Source organism: Chroicocephalus ridibundus, chromosome 1 (assembly GCF_963924245.1).
Source record: "Chroicocephalus ridibundus chromosome 1, bChrRid1.1, whole genome shotgun sequence".
Taxonomy (NCBI): Eukaryota; Metazoa; Chordata; class Aves; order Charadriiformes; family Laridae; genus Chroicocephalus; species Chroicocephalus ridibundus.
The window spans coordinates 22,466,876-22,490,615 of record NC_086284.1 but is presented as its reverse complement, the minus strand read 5'-3'; the positions used below and the strand labels follow the sequence as shown (position 1 = coordinate 22,490,615).

Genomic DNA, 23,740 nt, shown 5'->3' with positions numbered 1-23,740 from the left:
AATACAGTGCCTGCTTTTTAATAGATGTCACTATCAAGCTAAAGATGATTTACAGGTGCGTCAAGTCTGTAGTTAGAAGAATCGTCTTTTTTTTCCAATTGCCCAGTTTTATCTTTGCCTTCTGTTCCACAGACAACAGCACAGTGGTAGAACAGGAGCCTCTTAGAAATCATTGAATCTTACAAGGCCACTGAAATATAATATAATGTATTGATAAACTCACACTGTTTCTAATAGACAAGTGTCAAATCTTATGTGAAGGGGTTGGGCTATATTTCAATCAATTTCAATCAAAATAGATGATATGTTAGAAAAATTAGAGATTTTTGGTAACCGGCAATTTTTAAAGCCACTTTTGACAAACCTTTGACTGCACTACTGCTGTATTTTTGGGTGAAAGCTGGTTCATAAATTCCACATCACTCATGAGTTTTATCCACTATAAATATACTATACAAAATATAAACACTTGTCTTTATGTGAAAAGGCTAACAGAAACGTTTTGTCTACAAAATGAAGTACCTAACATGAAGTATTACAAAAATTATTTTGTGGTGGGGATAAACCTGATTAAGCTTGTGAGACAAGACTTTTAATAAGGTAGAGATAATACTCATGTTTCTTTGAATTTCTGCTACTTGGATGCACATTTTCCCATCTGGTGGAGTAAACAAATTATCAGGAATAATGTAGGTGGAATATGATCCTGTCTCAGTGCTCAGAGAATTGTGCTTCCTGAACTGGACGCAACACTGGTTCCTAAATACCCGTCCAAGACTGCTGCTTTCTTCCCCACTTTCTAAGAGATCTGGTCACTTCCTAAGGCTTCTTCCCCCTCACATTTTATATCTGCCGCTTCCTCCCCCTTCCCACCCCAACATAGCGTTCTCACGTTTCATGATGCCAGTTTTCTTTCTCTTTCACGTGCCTTGGTTTCCATCAGGCTGGTACTGGGTATTGTTAAAATGAGAAAAGTGCAGCAGAGGAAGAGCTCGCAGGGAGAACGGAGACTGGGGTCTTCTGGCAGCCTCTCTGAGCCCATGGTTGATACAGTTTTGCCTTTCAATCCAGAAGCCACTCTTGCTGCTGAGCACAATAAAGCCAGAATCCCCCCTGAAAATGAGGGCCCACAGGTGACACACAGCTGGGTTTAGCTGTTCTCCAGGTGGCTATGCCGTTACTTTTATATGGCCAGTTTAAAAATAAAGCAAACCAGAACGTTAAATGTGTAGGTATTGGCGCAAAGCTGTACTTCACAATTGTAAACTGGTTTATGTTTATTACCGTAATGTCTTGCACACCAAACAGATGGAGACAATGAAGTAACTCCTGAAACTTTATTTTTAACTATGTAGAGACTTCAAGTGGGACAGTTATTGCCAGAAGTGATGATATTCTTCCCCTGCCACCACCTAAATTAGAACGTGCTATTCAAATACAGCTTCACCTTTGTTGCTGCTTTGCTATTAATTCCTTCAATTGTCTACTTAATTTTGGTAAATGTGTGTTGTTGGGTTCTCGATATCAGAATTAAAATAAAACTTTGCTAACCTCATCAGACACCTTTCTTAAAAAAAAAAAAAAAGTACAACATTCAGTTGTACCAAGAAATTCAGTTCCCCAAGAAAATAACTGCTACTTCTCACATGTAGGTCAGAGGCTTTGAAAAGAGGCACTGTGAAGGTGCACGATTATGAAGATGAGGGTACAGGTAAATCTGTGTCGATGCACTCAACAGAGCAGCCTGTTGTCCACTGGCTCCCCTCGGAAAAGCCTGGTGAGCACAGGCAGCTGCCCAAGCAGAGCTTGACTAGTGGCATTCACAGCCTTCAACGATAGGAGGGAAACTATTTTTTGTCATACTTGTTTCCAAGGAATTAGCTGTGTTTCTGAGAAGGCTTCGAGTCACGAAAACACGTAGTGAATTTGTACTTTGTGCCACCGCAGTAACATTAAGTATTATGTGACAGCAAAAGCTATCTTTTTTTCTGTAACAGGATTATTGAAAAAATCTTCAGTGTCAAGTAGATTGGCTTGCTTTATTGTGGATGTTTCATGGATGGATTTTTCTATTGGAACAGCCTGTGGTGAAATGTTATCACCATGCTACTTTTCCAGTGGCATTTAGACTGCAGAGGCATATGTGCTACAGCCTCTTGGCTGCAGTCACAGGCGCTGTGCAGCAGCAGGACATCTCAATGCCCTGCTGTCAGTATGAAGGTGACACTTGGCAGAGGAATCCCGGTGTCTTGTGCACAGGCTGATGGCTGTAGGTGAAAGTGAATACACTGCAGCTGCCCGCACCTTCATGAGAAATGAAACATTTCTAGAAATGCTGTTGCGTGAAGTTCAAGGTACTGCTTCCATTAAGATCTAATCTGCACTTCCCATTAAAAACGGTGTTGCTCTTAGCATGACGTTGCACAGTTAGCCCGCCTCTGTACCACACAATCGCCTTCACCCCTCTGCCCGTATCCCTCTGTAGCAAAGTGGGAAATACCTGATGTTGGTTTTGCCACTGTCCCTTGCTTACCTGCAGGGTGCAGTCCCACTGCCGTACAGTGAGGTGGGAAACAGGGCGGCTGGGTTTGGGTTCCAGAAGCCCCTCGTCAGCCGGTGTCAGAGCTGCTGCCTTCTTAAATGGGAGTACAGCAAAAACGAGTGGTAGTTCACACCACTACTCAGCAAAACATGTAGGATTAACTAGATCTCATGTACCCTAGTCCAGGTAGTTACGGCTGTTCCCTAATCCCCGTGAGATTAATGAGTGTTTATACTTTCTGAGCACATTCTAGCCTTTTCCCCTTTTCTCCTCGCTGCTTTCATATTCATGTTCCTCCACGTGATTTCACATTTACTTGCATCTGTAGCCCTCTGCCTATTCTGACAAACACTTTCATGTAATGACTGTCTAGTAAACCAAAACTAGCATCTCAGGCTTTTCTCAACCTTCCTGAATGATACGATTTTTCCAACCTATCTTAAGTGATACTACAGAGAAGAAATTAATCTCTTTACCAAGGATATTGTTCTGTCTTTTGTGGCTCCTAATGTATTCCAGGGACAACCTCATCGAAGGAAAGATTTTCCTGGCGCAACAAAAATTTTCTCAAATCAGCTGCAGCTGCCAGATAGTTTCAGCTTTGAATTGTTTGCATTTATTGGGCCTGGAGTTGGTTCAATGAGGCATTTCATGTCTGCCTTGTGTCAACAGTTTGTGAGCCTTGAAGCAACTCCAGTGAACCGTCCCTCCCCCCCATGCAAATTAAAGGCAAGGCTGCAGCAGCTGTAACCAGAGGGCTAGAAGCTGGAAAATGTCACACTACAGTTGAAGTGAAACTGATATAAATTGATGATGTGATGATCTCTAAAAAAACAATAAATCCAAACAAACGCAAGCTACATTTAATACTCAAGCTTTACCACATGAGTGATGTGGAGAGGGTTTATATATGGGAGGATATTTTGAAGGTTGACAAATGTTTGCGTAGATAATAGTTCTTGATGTTAAGTATTACAGTTGTTCACTAACAAATTACTATCAAACAGTTGCTCACTCTAAAACACAAACATAGCTTTTAAGAGACACCTAACTGGAAAGCTGGATCGGGATGCAAACTGGCTCAGCTAAAATGTCTGTCACTGAAGAGGGTGAGGATTAAAAAAGGAAAATGGGCTTCTGAGTAAGATAACATGAAGTTGCTTGTAACCATAGGAAGCTTTCTGCACTTGTTGCCGTATGACAAGAAGGAGGTCGCCAACATACATCATCTGTTGATCCACTGAGGTTTTGCAGTTCTCTAACACTTTCCTTTCAGTCATCCAATTCCTGAAGCTATATGTAAGCTAAAGCATCTGTTTCTCTGGATTGGCACAACCAATTGTGTTCCATTTACCTGATCTTCGCCTTCAACTCCCAGGAATTCCCAGAATATGCTCTAGTTACTAGAAAACCTCAAACTGACACCATGATTTATGCCTGGGGGACAAAAGAGTAGCAACAAAAAGTGAGATTTTTTTCTCCACATCATGCAAATAAATCCATGTGCTCAAGTAACTAATTTGTTGCAGATAAATTTGCATGACAGCAGTCTGTGGGCAAACAGATGAGTTTTGCTGGAGGGCAGTGTTTAGCCAGAGCTTTAATTGGTGGCCCTTCTGGGTATTTACTAAATTCAAAGGGCTGTGTGGTTTGGGATTTTTTTGCTGTTGTTGGAGTTTTTGACTGCCTTTTACTGTGAAGACTTTGCTGAAGGTACAACTTCACCCTGTCTGAAGTATGTGTGTGGAGAAAAAAACCACAATTTAATAGTGAAACTGTAAGATCTTAGACTGCCGAAGCATCATCTAATGCAGTGCTGCTTCAGTTTTGTGGGTCTGTGTCTGCTTCCCTTTTGAAGTCTGCTGTCTTTGATTACCATTTCCCTGTTCTCAGAAGGTGAGAAGTTCTTCCGCATTAGGAGGAAGGAAATTGCTGCAAATATTTACATTCTCCATGAAACAAGTAACCACCTTTAATTGCTGGCAGCAGCTAGGCAATTAGCTGTTCTCTGAGTAGTATCAACACCTTATGACCTTCTTTGAACCCTCTTTTGAGAATCCCCTTGAGATAGAAACATCACAATTTGAGGAAACACAGATCTGAAAACAAGTAGAATTGCGGAAAAGCATCTGCACAAGAAACGCGGTTATAAACTTCAATCTGACATTGTGATGGGAATCTTTTATTGATTTCTGGAGTTCTTAAAGTTGTTTTAGGCTTTCTAAGAAGCGATACAGATTGCACTATAAAAATACTGTTATACTAGACTGAGTCATAAAGAGCACAGTCAATAATTATGCACCAAGACAAGGAGTTGTCATATGATTTAACTTGTTAATTCTGTTTAGCTCATAGTCTTTCCATTCTTCATCCAACAACACTCCAAAGGAGCGTGTGTTTCCATAGTGTAGGGACTTTATCTGCTATGGATTAAGCCCAATTTTGAGATTCTTGATGTAGCAAATACATTGCTGCAGATGGTGTTTATTCTTTTTTGTAATGATACTGCTGTCATGATCCTTCAACTGTAAAAGATATTCTCTGCTGTTCATTCAGAGACCGACCAACTTAGGTGATTGTGTCCCCCTGAGGAGTTATGGTCATGCAAGGTATGCCTGGTTATTCCTGATTATCATTCCCTAGACTGAGTCAGCCTTCAGTCCCTTGTTCTGGAAATGCAAGTCTTGGTGTATGTGGGGTTTCTAGTTAGGGCTTGCCATCAAGTTCCTATAAGCTGCAGAGATGGAAGACTGCTCTACCACAGACCAGCATCTTTTGCAGGTGATTGTCTGTTATGTGTAGCATAGGGAAAAATGAGCAACAATTAATAATAATAATTAATTAATTGTATAAATTAGTTGGATTTAACAGCTTTGGATTGGCTGGGACTCACCTCAGTGACCTCTGTAGCATCTAGAAGTTAAGACCTAGCCTGTTTACTCAGCTGCAGCATACCTGAGATGAAGCCTACCCTTCACACACACTTTTTTAATGGGGAATCTCCTCTCCTAACATGGAAAAGATTTTGTCCTTTCAACTGTATGGAATACAGTTTTGTCACAAGGAACAGTTAAGCAGTTAATGATGAATGAAATCTAATAGAGAATTCTTGGGACCCAAACTGTGTTTTTTCTAGTTGATATTTTCTGTGCAATTAGACTTAGTCCACATCAGAAAAGTCCACTGCAGTTTTACAATATTCTAGCATGCTTTTTCTCAAAACTTTTGTCCCCATATTTGCAAGTTTAAAAATAGCAAACTCATAGAATATTGTTTCATGAATGACCCAAACTCAGCAAAGGCTTCCTTGCTGTAGCATATAAATAGCCAAAGATATAACAGCCAAGAACACTGCTTGGAGTTGAGATATGCAATACAAAGGAAGGCTCTCCCAGCCCGAGAGATCATCCTTTTAACTGCTAATTTGGCACATGTATGGCAGCTATGTGATTTTTATATAAGAATATTTAGAAGCAGATTATAAGATACTCCTTAAAAATATCAACAACCAGTATTCTGCTACAGTAAGAGCTAGCATGTCTTACAGTTGCATTATCTTCTAAAATTTACTGTGAATAAGCAAGGATAAAATGTTCTGCTCTAAGGAAAAAAAAAGTTACATTGGAATTTGCAACAAATACTTACATGAACTAAAGAAGTTCTTAATATGAATTGTCATCTCTAATGATCTGAGCGACTGAAATAACTGCAAGTAGAAAAAGAGGGTAAGACAATGTGTTTGCTGCTGTGGTGCAGTTTCCTGAGGTGGTGAAATGATGATGGGAAGCCAACACTGTTAACATGACTCTTAATATATTCTTCATTCGGATGATGGCTTGTTCTGGCTTACCAGCAACTTCATTTCTTGCTTATCTATACTGGAATTTACACTTTCAGCCTCTTTTTCTTGCTCAGGTACACAAGTGCATCCCACTGGGATAGTGACGTAATCTTCTGTGTAGACGTAACGGCCCCCAGCACACGACGATGTGCGACGGAGGATGACTGTCGGCATGTACACGGGGGTGCTGCGGAAGTGAAAATTCTCCTCACCAAAGATTCCCATGAGGCAGCCTTTGCACAGACAGTAGGCTTCAGGAATGTATTTAGGATATCTTGTGGGATCATATGAAATTCTGTAAGGAAGCAAATAATAAAGATTCACTAGTATCTCTAAAAATAGATATATTCATCTGGAAAATGTTATTATAATATGATTTGACCATAAACATTTATATAATGTTTTTGTTTTCTTTGCCAGGAAAAACAGCTCTAACTGTTGCTGTCTGGCTTCTTATTTGTGAAGTGTAAAGAAAAAACAGGAACAACTTATAGACTGATCAGGTCCTACAGTGCACAGTGAAGTATGAAGTGACTAGCTTTCTAAAATTTGAGATTCAGGGGTTTAAGCAGACTAAGTTTTGTATTTTTGACTGAATGGGTAAATAGAACATCAAAAAGGACACTTGGGCATTTCCAAACTTTTGATCGGCCCTGAGTTCTTCAAAAATTCTTGTTAACATTATTATTGTTGAAGCTATGACATGATGTTTCAAAATTTTATAATTTAAATAAAATTAAATTGTACTATTATTTCTGCAATAGTTTTTGCTCCCTAGTATACTTGGGGTTATAAAGATCCCTTCGTCTTGAAAGCAGAACTCTGTATTTCTTTCTCTAATTCACCTGTACTGTCTCTTCCTCTGACCTGAGAAAAGTAACATTTGCACACCCACGCTGAGATAAACCACAAAGTTAATGTTTTTTCTGCCCTCTATTGCTACACTTTGAAGTACAGCATTGCCCCAAAGCTTCTCTTTTTTTGTTGTTTGATCCTTTCTTTTTGCTTATTAATGCCCTGTCTCTGGAAATTCCTGATTAGCAAGAGCTGGAAAGCTTGTAACCTAAGTACAGCTTGGACCAACAAAGTCCCAAGTTCCAACATTCCTTGCTGGATGTTGTTGGATGCAGAAACAAAGATGTGATACTATGGTCTCAAGTCGTACAGATCCTGGCTGACTTACAGCCATTGTTTTTAGCAACAAGAGTAAAAGCTGATAAAGTCTGCTTGTTTTTTGAAATAAAACGACTAAGTACACAGTGGAGTACATGTACTGGAGTGTGTAGCCAGGCTGCTTATTGTGGTGGTGATATACTGTTGCTTTGTTCTTTACCCGCTTTTCCTGTGTGTCATTATTCTCGAAAAGATGTTTGCACCTCCAGAAAAAGGGAATTTTTTTACTAATCCTATGCCAGCTGTCCTCTTTCTACCTGTAAGCTTCCCCCAGGTCACCTTCTGCTCTCATACTGCTACAAAACTAGCCCAGCTTCAGCAGTGGCTGCATGTCCAGCGGGAAAGGGATGATGGCTCTCTCTGGCTGGAGAAGCGTTCAGCCCATAAGCACTGCCAGCCGCCTCGTGGTGCTCCTCCCGCAGAGCCCGTCCCCCCTCTTTGGGAGGATGCTGACCTCATATACGTTATCAGAAGCAATTACCCACCTCTCAGCTAACAGAAAACCCTTTTCTTCCCTTTCCACCTGTTCCTCCTTTCACACTGCAGATGGTTAGACCTACGCACGGTGCACTGTAGAAGTAACAGGTTGTTACTGGCATGCAGAGGGCATGAAGACACATTGGGAAGTCACCTAGCCAAAATGCCTCCATGACGCAGGCTCAGATGTATTTGCCCATGTTTGTCCAGCCTGTTCTTAAAAACTTCCAGAGGGCATGCCCAGCCCGCCCAGAGGCTCTGTTGCAGTATTTTACCACCTCTTTACTTGGGAAGTTTTCCTAACAGTGAAGCGGAGCGTTTTTTTTCTTGCAAACTAAATCAATCATTTCCCATGTTTGGATGGGAAATCACAGCACCTGAGGCTAAAAAACTAACAGTCAAAGATTTCATATGAGAGAGAATGTTCAAGCCTGTAATGTTTACTGTGAAGTGCTGCAAAACCAGTAAAAATTCTTGCACTGGGTTTTAAACCATCCTCTACTTGGGATCAGGATAGGACCACCATACAGTAGATAAAGTGGGGCAACTACATAAGAAAAATGAACACCTTAAATACCCGTCATCAATATAATTATCTATGGAGTGATACAAACGGTTTATACAATGCCACCCTTCTCACAGCAGTTTTCAAAATCACCAATTTTGAAAAACATAACGGACTTAAAGTGATTCCCAAATTGTGTTTCGCAGAATGCCATCAGGGTTTGTACCAGTTCTGTGACTATGAAAGTGTTAGCCTTTTATCTTTTCAGGTGGTCTCTCAGGTAAGGGTTCAGCTGAGGAAGAAGCAGCGTAAATCTGCCTTGCGCTGTTACTACACAGTCACTTCTACTCAACAAAATCTGCACTTGCCAAACAGACAGCCTGGCTCTCCTTCTTGCCTCCGCCCCTGGGTTGATGCTAATGTTCTTCTTGTCACAGGATGGATCGGGGAATTCATCCAACTGAAAAGTAACCTCATGAAAAGCTGGATTTTGGTCCTTCAGCTGTCTTGCCACATACACAGAGCCTTACATAAACAAGCCAGCACGAACAAACAGCTACAGATGAAGGCAAAAGGGAGCTGCCCTTTTCAGGAGAAGCAACACCAGTTTATCAGTTAAAACAAATCTGGAATCACAGCTTTAGCCAAGCACAGACTTGCTTATTCTATCATCAAAGAAAATAGACTTTATTTTCCAATGGCCATATATCTTTTTAAGGAATTTGTTTTCCTCACTGAAAAATCTCACCAGTTCTCTCATCGCCAGACATCTGTGATGTCGCAGATATTTTTTGCAAAGCTTCTCTGTCCCGTTTATATTGCTTACTTTCCCCAGGAAATACCTTCATGTTACAGGATCTCACACCAACGTGAAATAAAATGTCTGGTAGCCAGCAGAAGGGAAGAAAGTGGAATACAGGCTTTTCTCCTGTGATACATTCCCATTTCAATCTCAAGTGTGAATAATTTCAGTGGTGGATTGTTAAACACACCATATGTCAAGTCACTGGTATTTCCTCTTCTGTATTATCTCTAGCACCTGGTTTATGATGTTACTGGAAAGCATGAACACGCTTCTGGATGCAAACATTAGAGTATTCACTAATAACAAGAGAACGCTGTCACTGGAATCGTGGTATACAAGCTTCCCCTCCAAATTCCCATGTGGCAAAAGTCAGGTACAAATGATTTTTCTGGGGAGAAGGATGGTGTGTTTTTTCTACTTTCTACAGAAAAAAACTCACTCTTGTATTGCTAAGTTTGCTGTAGATACCCCTACTCCATCATGTGAGGATTACAAGGAATCAGAGAGGATCCAAACCCAAAGATGGATGCAAAATAATAGATGTGCTTTTGCATCCAGACTGGAACTTTAAGCCTGAAGACACTAAGTAATGCCTCCTGAAATTAAACACTGAACTCAAATGTCACTAAACTTTGGAGCTATGTCTAAGGTTCTGCATCTTCAGCTCAAACATGTTAAGAAAGATCATATAATTAAAGCCTCATTTTCATCTTTCTAGCCAACCCAGCCTGATTTGGGTCTGAACTGCCAACAAACACCAGTAACCTGGCCGTATAAATGCAGTGGTGTGACCTGCTTCCTCTGTTTTCATCCATTGAACATAATCACTCTGTGCGTGTAATGAGGACATCCTCAGTTGCTGCAGTTTGATGTATGTTCACTACAAGCACTACAAGTCATGTTTTTACGTCTCCTCCTGGAAGAGGGCAAACATGTTTGATCAGGTTAATTAACTTGGTAAAAGACATATTCCAAGTTCCCACTGACTCTTTCCTCTAAGTAGTGAAAGCTGCACCTAAATGGGGTGGACACAACAGAAGCAGCTGGGAAGAGTGGTGGAGAACCAGAGAAGTGCCAACTTTCCACTGGCACCCAAGTGTCCCCTGCATCCTTGTGTCATTTGCTGTGGCCACTGCTGCAAAGGAGACAGCTCAGCCATTTTGATGAGGGTTGCCCTTGTCCCGTGAACTCAGGTTACTGGTATGTAGGCTAGCTCTGCCTAGCCAGCGCTCCTGATTTACAAATGACAGGAGCAGTGAGCTATGCTGGGCTGCTGTGTTTCCATCTGCTGGAACAAGAAGCAGGTTTGTACTGAACTGGAACTGCTAATGAAGTGTTACTAGTTCTAGGCTGCTTTTCCTTATGACCCTACGAGTGCTTTGAGAGGTCCCAGTGAAAAACAAACTTCCTGCCGTTTATGTACTAAGCCTGGAAACTCAAGAGAAAATATTCTGTCAGAAGTAAAACTCTTGCAAAGACTTAATCTGTCTTGTCCTGTACTGCTACTTTCCTATGTAGTATTTTTAATAATATTATCACTTCATAGTTTCCAAGCTTCTAAATCCAGTGGGTCAGATGCTGTGCTGGGGCAGGCGGATACAGCTGACTTCAGAAAATCACTGTTAGCACTAGGCTAACAGCTGGATGTTATCAAAAGTCTAATAAGCAGATCATCATCCCTTTACTTCACACTCTGAAATACTTACAGGATTAAGAGCTAAGAACCTTTTTTTTCCCTCTTGGCAAGGCATTTATACAGCAGGTGTTCTTTTGTTCACATTATGCTTAGTTTGTTTTATATACAGGTGGTAAGTAGAGAGCTCGCATAAAATAGCCTTGTACTAACAGTGATTTTCTAAAGAGTTGTACTAACACGTACTCAAATAAAAAGGACAGCAGTTCTGCGTCCCCTTCAATTTTTTTCCTCTCAGCTGCATCTTTGGGATATGCACGCTGTGCCACATGGCAATGTTAAATTCTGGAAAATGTCTTGGATAAGGTTCTTGAAAATCATTGGAGTATTATTTAAAGGAAAGCCTTCTTGTATGATTTTTTTTTCAAAAGCACTGCAGACAAGCTTGGCTTTTACCAGTAAGGACAGACTTGCCTGTATTAGATTTATTAAGATTTTATGTAGATGAGCACTAAACCAAGGATGCTTATAAACTGAAACTGGTTTTTGAAAAGCAGAAAAAACAAGCTGGACAATGTTTCAGAGAGGGACTAGCTAAGATGGGATTTCATGATCAGATCAATGCTGACAATAAAAGTTAAATCTCTGTAAATTAACCCTTAGTAAATGCAGGGTTAGGCCCCCAAGACAGACACAGAAGCCATGAGATTTGGAAATTCAGAACCGGGAATGACTTCTTGAATACATATAAAGAATTTTTGCTAAATTCATGCAGAAGTGTGTTTGCAGAAGACTCTGAATGTATTCCTACAAACTATCTACATATGCTATTACAACCTTAAGACAACCGAGAATAAAAATAGAGCTGATGTATACAGCTGATTAACAAATGGCACCTGTGCTCTGCAGCACCATGAATGGAATCACAAATGAACATTACCTGTAAATCCACTGTTGACTTCAGTGGGATCAGATTTTTCAACTATTACTCTGAGCTTTACGATCAGCCCCTGCAAATGTTTAGGCATGCATTTAAAATTAATCCTTTTTCTAATGGCTCTTGTCCAAGAGCAACTTGTGTGTACGTTTCTGGAGCAGAGCTTGCATTGGTAAAGATTCACCATGCTTATGGCTTCTGTGAAGTTTAACCAGCAGTACCCATCCTGTGCTGTCAGCAAGATCTGTAGGTCGTTAGACAACCTGTGTCATTAATTCTTGTGAAGCAACTGCAAACCATAGCAGTAGCCAAGGACCATGGCCGGTGCCAGCATCTCCTTGTACAAGCAGGTTTTCTGGATTTCATTTACTGTCCGGGTAATACTGCTAAAAAGGACAAGCAGCTCCTGGATAGATGTCACAAACTGGCACACAATCAGCCTGATGATTTCAAGGCATGATGATTTCATGGCAGAGTTTCTGCTGCTGGCTCTATTTTTAAAAAAATCTGGATAATTCTTAGACAAACTTCCTGAAGTGCTGAGCAAATCCAGTATGCTCAAGATTTCACTCAACTCAACTGACTTCAGGGAACTCTGCTGTCTCTTTATAGCTCTGCAAAGAGCGATTTGTGTGATTAAACTTTGTGCCCTGAGTTATATACTGATCTCCTGTGGCCATCAGGATGGAATTTCAGTATCAGGCTGATGCACTAATATTTTTTCCCCTAACTTTTGCCTCAAATACCAACTGTTGGTTGCTGCCAGCAGCAGGATCGTGGAGCAGATGGATCTGTGGTGCAATCCATGTGCAACTCCTGTATCTCTAGGTTGTAGCAAGCCAAAAAATGATGTAAGTCTTGATTTTTGTATAACCAAATTAAAGACCAAGTAATAGAAAATAAATAGTAAGCACAGAACAAAGACAAGGAAACAAGCCACGCAAGGATTATCTGTACTCTGAGCCAATCAAACCTAATTCTTCCACACTGAAGAGAATGACACACTTGGATACATGCGATGCAGTAGGGTGAATGTTATACACAGATCTCTAAGTAATATATTTGATTCTTTCTCACAAACGCTGATATGAAAAAATTTCAGTTGACTTGAACTGCGTGGTCACGTGAGCAGAATTACAAGAAGCAGCGTTAAACAGCTGGGAACAGGTGCCTAGGGAGATATGCAGGGGAAGGTAAGTAGAGCCAGACTTAATATCTTTATTATTAATGACCTGGAATAGGGAGTATAAACAGCATGTTAATGAAATCTGCAGATGGTAACAATGGGAACTGCTGCAACACCAACGAAGACGGAGAAACAGCATGAGGTATCTCAGACATTAAAATCCAGGTCAAAAAGAAAAAAGACCCTTTGTGCACAGAGCAGAAATCAATTGCACTGTAACTCTTTAGGGGCAGAAAAGAAGTTGGACAGCAATATCTCTGTGAGACGTGCTGAAATGGGGCAGGAATCTTGATTCAAGTTTCAAATTGTGAAATTCAAGCTTTGAGGGGTGTCCTATCAGGGTGTACAAGGGGGGCTGCCTACAGTGAATTAATTTCTGGGCATTCATTACTAGAACTCTAGTGAGTCAAAGGCAGTTCAGGACACAACAACAAATCTTGGCAAGAGGAGCAAAGGGGAGCAACTCATGAGGAAAGATTAAAAGAATTAAACATAAGTAGGCTTGTCAAGAAAATTCTGTGTTACAGGAAAGAGCTGTATGCAGTTTTTCAGAATAACACCCCTGCCATGAAGAAGAAATTGTTGGGATCGTGAGTGCAACTGGTTAACCGTGGACAAGATGTAAAGTGCCATTACTTGGAATGTTTAATGGAGAGAGCTGCATGTCCTTTTCAAAGCTCTAATGGGATCTGGGAGCTTGCTTCCAGGGTAAACAGGTGAACACCACAGATCAGACCAGATCTTCATAATGCTTTTATCTGGCTTCAAAATCTATGAAACAGCAGGTTGTAATAGCAAATACACATTACTAGTCATAATGAGCAATTTTATATTTTTATTTTAAATTTATTTCATTACACATCTTGCAATGTCTGTTGCCGTCTCATTACACACTAATAATACAGTAAAAATGGGATTGAGAAAAAAAGCTGTAAATGAGATCGGTTAACTAGACTGTACTCAGACCTCTGCACCCTAGAGAAACAATCTCCACCTAAAGAAAATATTAGATTCTGCCTTTGACGGTGTAATTTTTTTTTACACTATCTTTTAAAATTTCTAGCTTGGAGATGTCATCAAGTTACTTGTATGTGAATGGTTAGTGGTCCATTTGAAAACATTTTGATGAAAAGTACAGTGTATTTGCAGTTTCTTAGTAAACTTTTTGTAAGCCAGGCCCTAAATAGCAGCTGGTTCTCTGCTAAGAAGTAAGCCTATACAGAGCTCCAACTGAAAATAAGTACTTGCCCAATGGGATGTGAGCATGGAGGGCACTGTTTTTGGATCAGAAGACCAATTTTCTGATAGCACTAGTATTTGGCAAAACCAACATAAAAAATACCTGAGCCTAATGGTAGGTGTTCCGTTCAGCATACTTGCTTTTTGCACACTTAGGTAGCTTAAAAAATCCTCAGTCTGCTCACAGAAAATGTATTACTAAAAATAATTTTCTAAAAATACTTTGTTTATGAAAGGCTCATTGAGCAAATAAACCATTTTTCTCTCAGTAGGATTACTTCTTAAACTAAAAGCGGGCAAAAACCATGCCACAAAATGAATGTTTACTGGAGATCACTAACAAGGAGATATTTAAGTTTAATGAATACACAGTAACTGCATCAAGGTATGTATGAAGGATAATGTACAGAAAGAAGCAAGAAAGTCAGTTCCTTTTAAGTTTGTGCATGTTTTAGTTTCTGGTTGTCTGCAGTGTCTTAACGGAAAGCTGAAAACAGAGAAGCCAATTCTGTCAGTCTTATTCAGACAAAGCTACCAGAAGCCTCGATAGCAAGAATATGGTTTTGGTGTTCTAGATCAGTGGTTTCCAAGCTTTTCCAGAGCTCCCTACAGAAGTGCGGACCCTTGTTTTGTGTATTAACCAGGCTAAAACCAGATTTACTTTACTTAGTTATTTGTATGCCCCCTTAAAAATAGTCTGTCAGCTCCTGTTCCGCCTCAAGGGAGAGGGGTTTGCAAAGCGTGGGTTGAAAACGCAGATGTAGAAAATGGCAGTACTCATTCCATGTCTACGCTCCTGCAGCAAACTGGACAGCAAGCCCTTGGGAGTACTTGTATCAGGGTACGTGAAGATGTGGCTCTGCTGGTATGTAACCAGAACACACGCTGTACTCTCACATATTTTAGAGACCAGCAATCACAGTGTCCGGAGCCACATCTCAGGCAAAGCATCTGAGCCCCCGTGGGGCTGCTACAAAGTCACGGGGGGCTTTCTGGGTGATGGTCCTTTGCTGAGGGTCTTCTGAGTGAACTTCACGTGTGACAGTTTCCCAAAGCGACTTTCTGAGGGTCAGTCTGTGTGTGTGAGCTCCATCTCACAGCCTGCTCCACCTCAGTAATTTTTCATTCCCCTTTCTGCCCATTAGACACACACCTCACCCAGGGGTGGGGTTTTTTCTAACATATTTACTTCATATCTGCCTATTTAGACGTCTACTTTTAACACCTTTCCGTCAGGTGTTTCCGCGGGGTGCCGCGGACATCCCCTCAGGACCGGCGCCTCCGGCACCCGCCTCACAGGGGAAGGCGGCAACACCCCCGGGCAGGGACAGGGGGTGGCACAGGGGGTCCCGCCACAAGGGAACCGTCTCTCTTCAGCCGCCCGGCACCCTGCCACCGCTTCGCCCCTTGGAGTCCCCCCCTCTCCCGCCTTCTCCCCCTCCGGTGCCCCGGACTCACCTGTAGGCCCAGGGCGAGGCGCTGCGCAGGTTGACGGGCAGCCGGAACCTCTTGTCGCCGGCCGGCCGGCCCCCGGTGGGGCAGCTGGCGTTGTGCTGGCGGCCCGGCGGCTCGGGCTGCAGGGTGTGGTGGAAGGCGCTGAGCATGCCCGCCGCCAGCCGCCCGTACAGCTGCTCCAGCAGCTCCTCGGGCCGTTCGCCGCAGGTCCGGGTCCGCGCCGGCCGCTTGGGCGCCTTGACGGCCTCCGGGCGGAGCGGGAGCAGCGCCGCGCACAGCAGCGCCGCCAGCACCTGCAACCACGCCGCCGTCAGCGGGGCTGGGACCGGCCGCGCCCCGCCACACACACCCCCCTACACCCGCCGCGCCCCGGATCCCCCCGGTCGGGGCGCTGCCCTGCCCGGTCCCCGTGCCGCAGCCCCTTACCCTGCCTCGCTGCATGGCGGTCGGGCTGCCGGAGCGAGCCGAGGAGAGCGGCGGGCTGCGGAGCCGCGCCGTGCCACTGGCTCTCTCGGCGGAGGAGCTGTTGGAAAAGTGCCCCGCTCCTCACTGCATCTCCCCTGGCCTCACATGCCAGGAACATTTTAGGCGCTCACGAAGGAGGCGAGCGCTCCGCGCCGGGAGCTGGCCCGTACCCCGCTCGGCACGGCCCCGCCATCCTGCCCCGCTGCCCCCCGGGGACAGCCTCGCAGGCACCGGTGGGGTGGGTCCACCACCAGCCGCTGTCCTGCCCCGCGGCCCGGACGGAGCGGCCTGCCCGACCCTGCCTGCAGGCCCGGGAGGGTGTTGAAGTCCCTGGCGGGCTGCGGGTGCGCCCCTCGCCCTCTTCGGCTGTGTAAGGAGCCAAGCGCTCCCTTCCATGGCAGCTGTGGTGTGGAAATGAACCAGTGTCTTCTCAGGCCCACTGGGCCCCGAAGCCTTGAGTGGGACCCACCAGGCTAGGGCAGGAGATTGAGCCAGGGTGTTTTTGGCCCAGTTGGAGCCAAGGTGTGAAGGCTGATGGGGAAAAATGTGGGGATTTACATCTGAAAATAGCACAACTCTGGGTATGGAACTGCAGCTGAGGAGGGGATTACAGACCCATGGAATTGCCTAGGTTGAAAGGGACCTTTCAGATCATTGAGTCCAACCATCAACCTAACACTGACAGAAATCATCACTAAACCATGTCACTAAACACCACGTCTCTCTGCCTTTTAAATAGCTCCAGAGATGGCAATTCCGCCACTTCCCTGGGTAGCCTGTTCCAGGGCTTGATAATCCTTTCAATTAAGACATTTTTCCTAATATCCAATCTAAACCTCCCCTGGCATGACTTGAAGCCATTTCCTCTTGTCCAGTCCTCTTGAATTGCTGCAGTCCGGACTCTTTCCATCACTTTGGAGCAATTGGCACTGTCCCTCGTAGGAGTCTGGGATCTCCGACATGCCCAGCTCCAGGGCAGCACCTCTGGTTTGTTTCTTCAGAAACAGCCCCGCTGTATAGATCCTCAGCAGACACTGAGGGGGTTGAGGTCCCCCGTGAGGACCAGGGATGATGAACGTGAGGCTGCTTTGAGCTGTTTGTATGAGGCCTCATCCATCTGTTCTTCCTACTGAGGTGGCCTACAGCAGAGATCTACTGCAACGTCACTGTCCACTGACTGAAAAGGAAGCCTACGTCAGAAGGTGAGAAACTTGCATCATACATATCTAAATGAGACTGAGGTGAATCTCACCTCTAATGACTTCTCCCCCCACTCTGTGCTGGTTTACTGGTGCTTTTAACAGACACATTATGCCATAGAATCTAGGCTGGAAGGGACCTTTAAAATCATCATGTCCAACGTATTCAGGGTCTCTGGCACAACCCACAAAAATAAGCATCTGTAGTCCTCCAGGTCATAAAAGATGTCCTCCACTGAAATGATTTGCATTAAAAATGGCCTTTAGAACTTATCACTTGAATCAGATGTTTGGTGTGTGATGATTAAGCCCTGCACGTCTATTGAGGCATTTAGTGTAAGAATAGTCAAATATTAATGTATTGATCAGGAATAAGGGAAAATAGGTTCATAAGTCATACAAGAACTGTGAAACCCCAGCATGGAACCACAGAAATACAAGCTGTCCGTTTGTATTTCTGATGTCCAAACTGTTCCAGACTATACTGGAATTGAAACAGAATCACCCACCATTTTTAATGTGATGAAGTGACTTGATTTCATGGTTTCTGAAAAGTGACTGAGTTCAGTTAAAGTGTGATTTTTAGTGGTTTTAGTACCTTATGCATCACCAGTCAGTATCAGTCATGAGTGGTATCTTAACCTGGAACTGTATGGGATTTGAATCAGGTTTCAGCTCTGAGGAAGGACTTTGTTTCAAATTGAATTAAAAATTCTCCTTTGCAGTCATATCCTCAGGCAGGAGGCTGGGGCAAAGCAGCTGCCCATTTAGCCCAGTTCTGGCACACCCCCTGGGCTCTACACTGCACCTGGCCTTGTGTTACTTCAACAGCTTCGAGTGATATGCGTGGCAACGTGACTAATATTTATCATGACAGATGTCTTTATATTACTCTCCCTGTGATAAACCAGTATCTTTTCTCAACGCTTTCTGAATAACATGAGGCTGTCACACTTGACTTTTATGCGCTTCCTTTATATACATTGACATTTCTGGGAGAGGTCTGCCTCAAAAAATGAGAGCAGAAGGAGAGGAAACAACAGCACAGACATTAAATTGCCAGTGAGTTTAAGGCTTTGAGTCTTATCTAGAAAATATTCTAATTCTGTAGATTGGTTTAATAGTATTATCTGATTAGCAATCTCATTGATTCAAATAATAATAAGAGGAATAATGACAGAAGGGCGGCAAATTAGATTCCATTACACGGGAACTGAAAGAGTGCTATGCCAGCTCTCAAGGCATAGTCTATCCCAGAGACATCTGAATCATAAAAATTCAGTTTATATTCTTCAGCAAAACATAGATTCTACCATGACTTCTGAGAAGTTACTAAGATTATTAAGGTAACAGTATCATTGTCATTAACTTTGATTTATAATTTGCTGAGAATTTGAGGGTTTTTAAAAAAATCTATATCATGAAATATTAGAAAAAATCTCTAGTAATGAAAAGCCTGTCCTGGATTTGATGCAATATATGATAATATTTCAATCAATACATTCAGAATAGCAGAATAGCCATATGCACCTTTATGTGAATCTATAGGGAATTCCATGGCTCATGGCTGTGAGCAATAATGTCTCCCCGGAGCCTTCTCTTCTCCAGGCTGAACAACCCCAACACTCAGCCTGTCCTCATAGGAGAGGTGCTCCAGCCGACTGATCATCTTCATGATCCTCCTCTGGACTCGCTACAGCAGGCCATGTCCTTCTGATGTTGAGAGCTCCAGAGCTGGACGCAGTACTCCAGGTGGGGTCTCACGGAAGTGGAGTAGGAGGGTAGAATCACCTCCCTCAACCTGATGGCCCCACTTCTTTTGATGCAGCCCAGGATACAGTTGACTTTCTAGGCTGTGAGCAGACATTGCTGGCTCATGTTGAGCTTCTCATGCACCAACACCCCCACGTCCTTCTCGTCAGGGCTGCTCTCAATCCATTCTTTGCCCAGCCTGTCTTTGTGCTTGGGATTGCCCCAACCCAGGTGTGGGACTTTGCACTTGGCCACGTCGAACTTCATGAGGTTCACATGGGCCCACCTTTCAAGCTTGTCCAGGTCCCTCTGGATGGCATCCCTTCCCTCTGGCATGTTGACTACATTACACAGCTTGGTGTCGTTGGCAAACTTGCTGAGGGTGCACTCAATCCCACTGTCCGTGTTGCCAACAAAGATGTTAAACAACACTGGTCCCAATACTGGCCCCTGAGGAATGCCACTTGTCACTGGTTGTCACTTGGTCATCGAACCATTGACCACGACTCTCTGAGTGCTGTCATCCAGCCAATTCCTTATCCACTGAGTGGTCCATCCGCCAAATCCATGTTGCTCCAATTCAGCGACAAGGATGTCATGCAGGACAGTGTCAAATGCTTTGCACAAGTCCAGGTAGGTGATGTCAGTTGCTCTTCCCTTATCCACCAACGCTGTAATGCTGTCATAGAAGGCTACCAAATTTGTCGAGCACAATTTGCCCTTGGTGAAGCCATGTTGGCTGTCACCAGTCATCTCCTTATTTTCCACGTGCCTTGGCTCAGTTTCCAGGAGGATCTGCTCCATGATCATGCTGGGCACTGAGGTGAGACTGACAGGCCTGTAGTTCCTTTTTTCCCTTTTTAAAAATGGGGATTATGTTTCCTCTTTGCCAGTCAGCAGGAACTTCACTGGATTGCCACGACTTCTCAAGTATGATGGATAGTGGCTTGGCAACTTCATCTGCCAGTTCCCTCAGGACCCACAGATGAATCTCATCAGGTCCCATGGACTTGTGAATGTTCAGGTTCCTTAGATGGTCTCGAACCTGGTCTTCTCCTACAGTGGGTAGTTCCTCATTCTCCAAGTCCCTGCCTTTGTCTTCTCCAACTTGGGTGGTGTGGCTAGAGCACTTGTCAGTGAAAACTGAGGCAAACTCAGCCTTCTCCATATCCCAGGTGATGAGGTCTCCCATTTCCTTCCAGAGAGGGCCCAAATTTTCCCTAGTCTTTCTTTTATCACTGACATACCTTTTCTTGTTGCCTTTGATGTTCCTGGCCAGATTTAATTCTATCTGGGCTTTAGCTTTCCTCACCTGATCTCTGGCTGCTCAGACAATTTCTCTAAATACCTTCTAGGCTACCTGTCTTTGCTTCCTTTTTGAGTTTGAGTTTGTCCAGGAGCTCCTTGTTCATCCAGGCAGGCCTCCTGGCTTTTTTGCCCAACGTGCTCTTTGTTGGGATGCAACGCACCTGAGCTTGGAGGAGGTGATCCTTGAATATTAACCAGCTTGCTTGGGTCCCTCTTCCCTTGTGGGCTTTATCCCATGGTACTTGCATTTAGCTCATGCAGTGTTTCCACTCCCGCAGTTACTGAGGCCTACCACAGCACTGAGGGCATCCTACATGGCAGCAGGGAACACAACGCACATTGCACCTAAGCTAAATGCCAATCAAGCTATCTCTAGCACGGGGGCAAGGGTCATCACATCAACATAACACAATTATTGTTGTAATTATTTTAGACATAGCACCTCACTGGCATGGCCACACTTCCTTCAAGACCTGAGCTTCCTGAATCATGCAGGTGTGTTCACTTACCAATAGCTTGAGGCCTTCCAATACATGTTGACATAGCATTTTGGACATGCACGTGGCTTCTTTCTCTTGAAGAGACTCCAGTTATATTAGTCCCCATCAGGGATCACTCTCCAGCCTTGAGTCCAGGTGGCATGTCACATCTTGTGTTCCCTCTCACAGATGGTTACACATCAGCTCCTCTGCTCCAGGCCTGCCATGGCCATGTTGCGATTCTAGTAGAGACGTAACCATAGTTAACATGGTTTTGAAGGAGATGAACCTGGGCTAAATAATTTTGACTGTCAGCAGGACTTACTATTCCAGTGTTGGAGCTGGATCATATGGCTTTCTGTCAGTTCAGAACAAGCTCAACTGTGCTTGAAAAATAACATGCAAATACATCACAACCCAGAGCATTGTATATTCAGATCCCCATGCTATAGGAGACAACGTGTCCCAGAACTTCCTGGGAGTTTGTGCAGGAGTGGAACAAAAGTACAATTCTGTTTGTAAAACACAGAATTTTACATAACATACAGTTAGGCATCTGGGCAAACCAAACCAAGAAACTGCTGCTGATTAAAATCTCTCTGATGTCCATAGGAGTGTTTCTACAAAGTCGTGAACCATATCCCAAATTATTAGTAATTCATACCACTTTATCATGGACATGTCTATGCAATTGCAATGTTTGATTAGATGTACTCAAATACATTAGATGTACCCAAATGGTTTTGTGTTAGAAGACCATGACAGTATCTTGCCTGTCATCTTCTTTGTGCAGTTTCACAGGTTTATCAATGCTCCTTGCCATAGTCCCAAATACTTTCTCCCACTGTGATTAGTCAGATACCTCATTCTGCTCCAGTCTATAGCTGAAAAGGCTCCCTCCTGCCTGGCATGTTGCATCCTGGAAGCCCACGTTTTCCAAGACTGTAAGCCTGACAGATATCCCAGAACGTGTCATCCCGTAACCAGAGCAGTAGATAAGGCAGCACTGAAGAACAGGCAAGAGAAAGCTGGGTCTCAAGTGTGACCATAAGGTTAAGCCATCTGCCCGAGTCCTTCTCTGAGAATTGTTCAGCTCGATTGCCTTTCCATCTCCCCTCCTTTGTCTTTAGCTGATTGATATTTCATTGAAAATATTAAAAATATACACCGTTGTATTGGGTGTCAGTGCCAAGGTTTCGGCAGTGGTGGGGCTGCAGGGCTAGCTGCGGTCAAAAGAGGTCAGGGCTGCCCAGTGCCAGAGAAGACAGAAAGTTCCTGCTGGCTCTACAACAGACCCAGCATATACCCAGCGGACGACAGTACACAGACTCTGTGTGACAGGTGTGCGCTGTCTTTGGGTTACTGTCAAGGAGTGGAAAAAAGTAAAATGGTAGAGTCTGTAGGGAAACTGGGGATTCACCAGAGACAAATGAGGCAACGCACTTCTGTATTTCTCATTCTAAAAGACACAGGTGGTCTCCCTCAGTTAAAAGTTGAACAGAGTCAAAAAGCCAAAGACTGCTCTGGCTTGGCATGTTAGTGTTCAGAGTGGTATCCGAGTTCTTAAGCTACCTAAGCCATCCATTCTTTCCCTTTCTGTCCCTACCTGCAGCAGATGAGGTCATCTTTTTTCCCTTTCTGTCCTGCTGCTGAGAGAGAACTGCAGCATGGGAAAGACTTCCAGAAATAAGACAGGTGGCATCCACTTCCTTTTCACACTCTTTTCCGGCCTCTAGAAGAATCAGGCCCTAGAGCTTACTGTGTCTGTCGTCTTTGGTGAGCTTCTCAGGATGTTCCGTAACTGCGCTGAATGTGCTCTGCGTATACCACCAAGCGGAAGCTGGGGCAGTCCTAGACTGAGCGCTGCACCACTCTATCATGGGAAACACGTTATGCATAAAGCAGTTCATTAACGGTACCATAAAACCCACAGGACAACATTCCTACAACTGTGCCATTACAGAAGTATTTCTGACCACTTGCAGAGACATCTAATGAGACTGAACAGTTATTTTTAAAACCTGAAAAGAGCATTTCATGAAGATATGAAGAGAACTTTCCAGTGTCACTAGTTGGGAAACAGTCTAAGCACCAACACTGAGAATGAGCGTTGGAAATTTTAGAAGACTGAATCCTTGCATTTCAAAGTGTAATAGCCAAAGTCTATATATTAAACCAAACTCACACCAATGTTTTAAAAACAAGTCCCTGCCACCCCAGTGTACTAGTTTTGCAAGTATTTATTAGGAAATTCTGAACACCCGACTAATATTTTTATGTCCAAAAAGTGATATAAATCAGGAACCCCATGTTCCCATTTAACATGTCTCAATGACTTCACATCAGACTTGTTCCGTTCATAAGCAAAATGATGATTTCTGTAACTAACATCTTTGCACATACTCAACCAAGGCAGTAGAAAGCTTCCTTTGTGTAGTTAGTGCCACAATCCTCAATGTAAGATTCACGGAATCACAGAATTTCAGAGTTGGAAGGGACCTCTAGAGATCATCTAGTCCAACTCCCCTGCTAAAGCAGGATTGCCTAGAGCACATCACTCAGTACTGCATCCAGGTGGGTCTTGAAAGTCTCCAGAGAAGGGAACTCCACAACCTCCCTGGGCAGCCTGTTCAGTACTCTGTCACCCTCACTGTGAAGAAGTTTTTTCTCATATTTGATCGGAACTTCCTATGTTCCAGCTTGTGCCTGTTACCCCTCGTCCTGTTACTGGGATCCACTGAAAA

At 43.5% G+C, this 23,740-nt stretch overlaps 2 protein-coding genes across 3 annotated transcripts in view; one reads left to right on the top strand and one right to left on the bottom strand.

The window, feature by feature from the left end:
• EEF1AKMT1 (EEF1A lysine methyltransferase 1) overlaps positions 1–6,569 on the top strand; it is an 18,200-nt gene extending 11,631 nt beyond the window's left edge. The window contains exon 6 of the mRNA XM_063331042.1: positions 6,458–6,569. Coding sequence (XP_063187112.1) covers positions 6,458–6,492 — 35 coding nt within the window. The 3' untranslated portion in view covers positions 6,493–6,569. The remainder of the gene's footprint in view (positions 1–6,457) is intronic.
• IL17D (interleukin 17D) lies at positions 10–23,740 on the bottom strand. Of its 2 annotated transcripts, none has more exons than XM_063331052.1 (3): positions 21,027–23,740; positions 15,797–16,086; positions 10–6,678 (listed from the first exon to the last, which is right to left on the bottom strand). In XM_063331052.1, the coding sequence occupies exons 1-3, from the start codon at positions 21,072–21,074 to the stop codon at positions 6,363–6,365; spliced, it is 654 nt and encodes a 217-aa protein (XP_063187122.1). In that variant the 5' UTR covers positions 21,075–23,740; the 3' UTR covers positions 10–6,362. The 2 variants fall into 2 exon arrangements, with proteins under 2 accessions (XP_063187122.1, XP_063187131.1); XM_063331061.1 differs by lacking the exon at positions 21,027–23,740 and adding an exon at positions 16,220–16,456.

Bases quoted from the DNA above. Each gene is read 5' to 3' on its own strand.
- IL17D (XM_063331052.1), bottom strand. From the start codon at position 21,074: ATGTCCAAAATGCTATGTCAACATGTATTGGAAGGCCTCAAGCTATTG. The intron at 16,087-21,026 runs GTAAGTGAACAC...GCGTGGTTGCAG, and splicing joins TGGAAGGCCTCAAGCTATTG to GTGCTGGCGGCGCTGCTGTG. The intron at 6,679-15,796 runs GTGAGTCCGGGG...GCTTCCTTACAG, and splicing joins GCCTCGCCCTGGGCCTACAG to AATTTCATATGATCCCACAA.